The sequence below is a fragment of the Eimeria tenella genome, genomic scaffold (genome assembly GCF_000499545.2).
Source record: "Eimeria tenella Houghton genomic scaffold, Eth_scaff1768, whole genome shotgun sequence".
Taxonomy (NCBI): Eukaryota; Apicomplexa; class Conoidasida; order Eucoccidiorida; family Eimeriidae; genus Eimeria; species Eimeria tenella.
Genome location: NW_013541597.1, coordinates 2,182 through 3,640, shown reverse-complemented (window position 1 = coordinate 3,640; position 1,459 = coordinate 2,182). Strand labels below are relative to the sequence as shown.

General features: G+C 55.8%; 1 protein-coding gene across 1 annotated transcript in view; it reads right to left on the bottom strand.

The window, feature by feature from the left end:
* ETH_00037190 (uncharacterized protein) overlaps window positions 1-1,459 on the bottom strand; it is a gene marked incomplete at both ends in the record, with an annotated part of 4,822 nt that overhangs the window by 1,469 nt on the left and 1,894 nt on the right. The window contains 3 exons of the mRNA XM_013373815.1: window positions 85-646; window positions 855-908; window positions 1,128-1,222. Coding sequence (XP_013229269.1) covers window positions 85-646; window positions 855-908; window positions 1,128-1,222 — 711 coding nt within the window. The remainder of the gene's footprint in view (window positions 1-84; window positions 647-854; window positions 909-1,127; window positions 1,223-1,459) is intronic.

Sequence of the window (1,459 nt, the reverse complement as noted above, 5' to 3'; positions counted from 1 at the left end):
AAAGCCCCTTGCCTGCCTTCCTCTCGAGCGGCAGGCGTGACTGGTTGGGGGCCCCCTAGGGTTTAGGGTTTAGGGTTTGCGGACCTGGCTTCTGAGCAGCTGCAGCAGCTGCTTCTCTTCAACTTTTCCTGTTTCTTTATTTGGTTTTATTCGAAGAGTTTCTTCTGGCAAAGGAATAGCAGCAGCACTTGACAAAGAAGGAGCGTACCCTTCAAGGGGGCCCCCCTGGAGGGGCCCCCCGGGCCCCAGGAGGGCCCCCTGGGGGCCCCCCCCGGCGAGGGGGGGCCCCTCCAGGGGGCCCCCCTCCACAGAGGGCCCCCCGTGGGGGCCCCCATCGGGGCCCCCCTGGGGGCCCTCCTGGGGGTCCCCTTGGGAGCCCCCCAGGGGGCCCCCTGGGGGGCACCCCTGGGGGGCCCCTGGGGGGCCCCCTTGGGGGGCCCCTGCTGTCAAAAGAGATGTGAGTTTGTCTCTGCAAGACCAGCTGCGGGTGAGGCCCTTTTGCTGCTGCTGCATCAGGGGGAGTTCTGCTGGGAAGACGGAGTTTGCTGCTGCTGCTGCTGCTGCTGTTGCTGCTGCTGCTGCTGCTGCTGCGGGCTCGCTGCTCTCCAGGAAAGACATGTTGAATACGTTGCAGCCGTCTGTCACTCTGAAAGAAACAAACACCCTCAACAATCAATCCTAAACCCTAAACCCTAAACCCTAAACCCTCCTCCCTAGGTCCTAAACCCTAGACCCTAAAGCCTAGATCCTAAACCTTTACGCCTGAAACCCAAACTCTAGGTCTATCGCCCTTAACTCCAAACCCTAAACCCTAAACCCTAAACCCTAAACCTTAAACCCTACGCCGTCCTCACCTTGATATAAATTCGAGGTAATTGACTGTCTCCCCGAAGGAGAGGCCATAGAGCCTGTAGGAATAAAACACCCACATAACTCCAAACCCCAAACCCTAAACCCTAAACCCTAAACCCTAAATCCGAAATCCTGAACTTAGGGTTAAAACGCCGCGAAAAACTTCGCGCTACGCCCAACAGTGAGGGCCTTCTTAAAGCATTAACCCCAAGATCCTAAACCCTAAACCCTAAACCCTAAACCCTAAACCCTAAACCCTAAACCCTAGTTGTCACCTGAACAGAGTAGCAATTTGCTCATCTGTTGCTGCTTCCTCCCCCGCCAAGCCCAAAACAGCTAAAAATACCAAACGGCTCACGTGACCAGTTTTCTGCAGCAAAAACCCTAAACCCTAAACCCTAAACCCTAAATCCGTGTTTGCAGCATCTTCACTTCTGCGTACGCTGGGCAGCGCAGCAACTGTAGCACAAATAACAGCAGCAGCACCTGCAATAGCAGCAGCACCAACAGCAGCAGAAGCACAAACAACAGAAGCAGCAGCACAGATATTTGCAACAGCAAAGGGAACAGCAGCAGCAGCACAAGCAGCAGCACCAGCAGCAGCAGC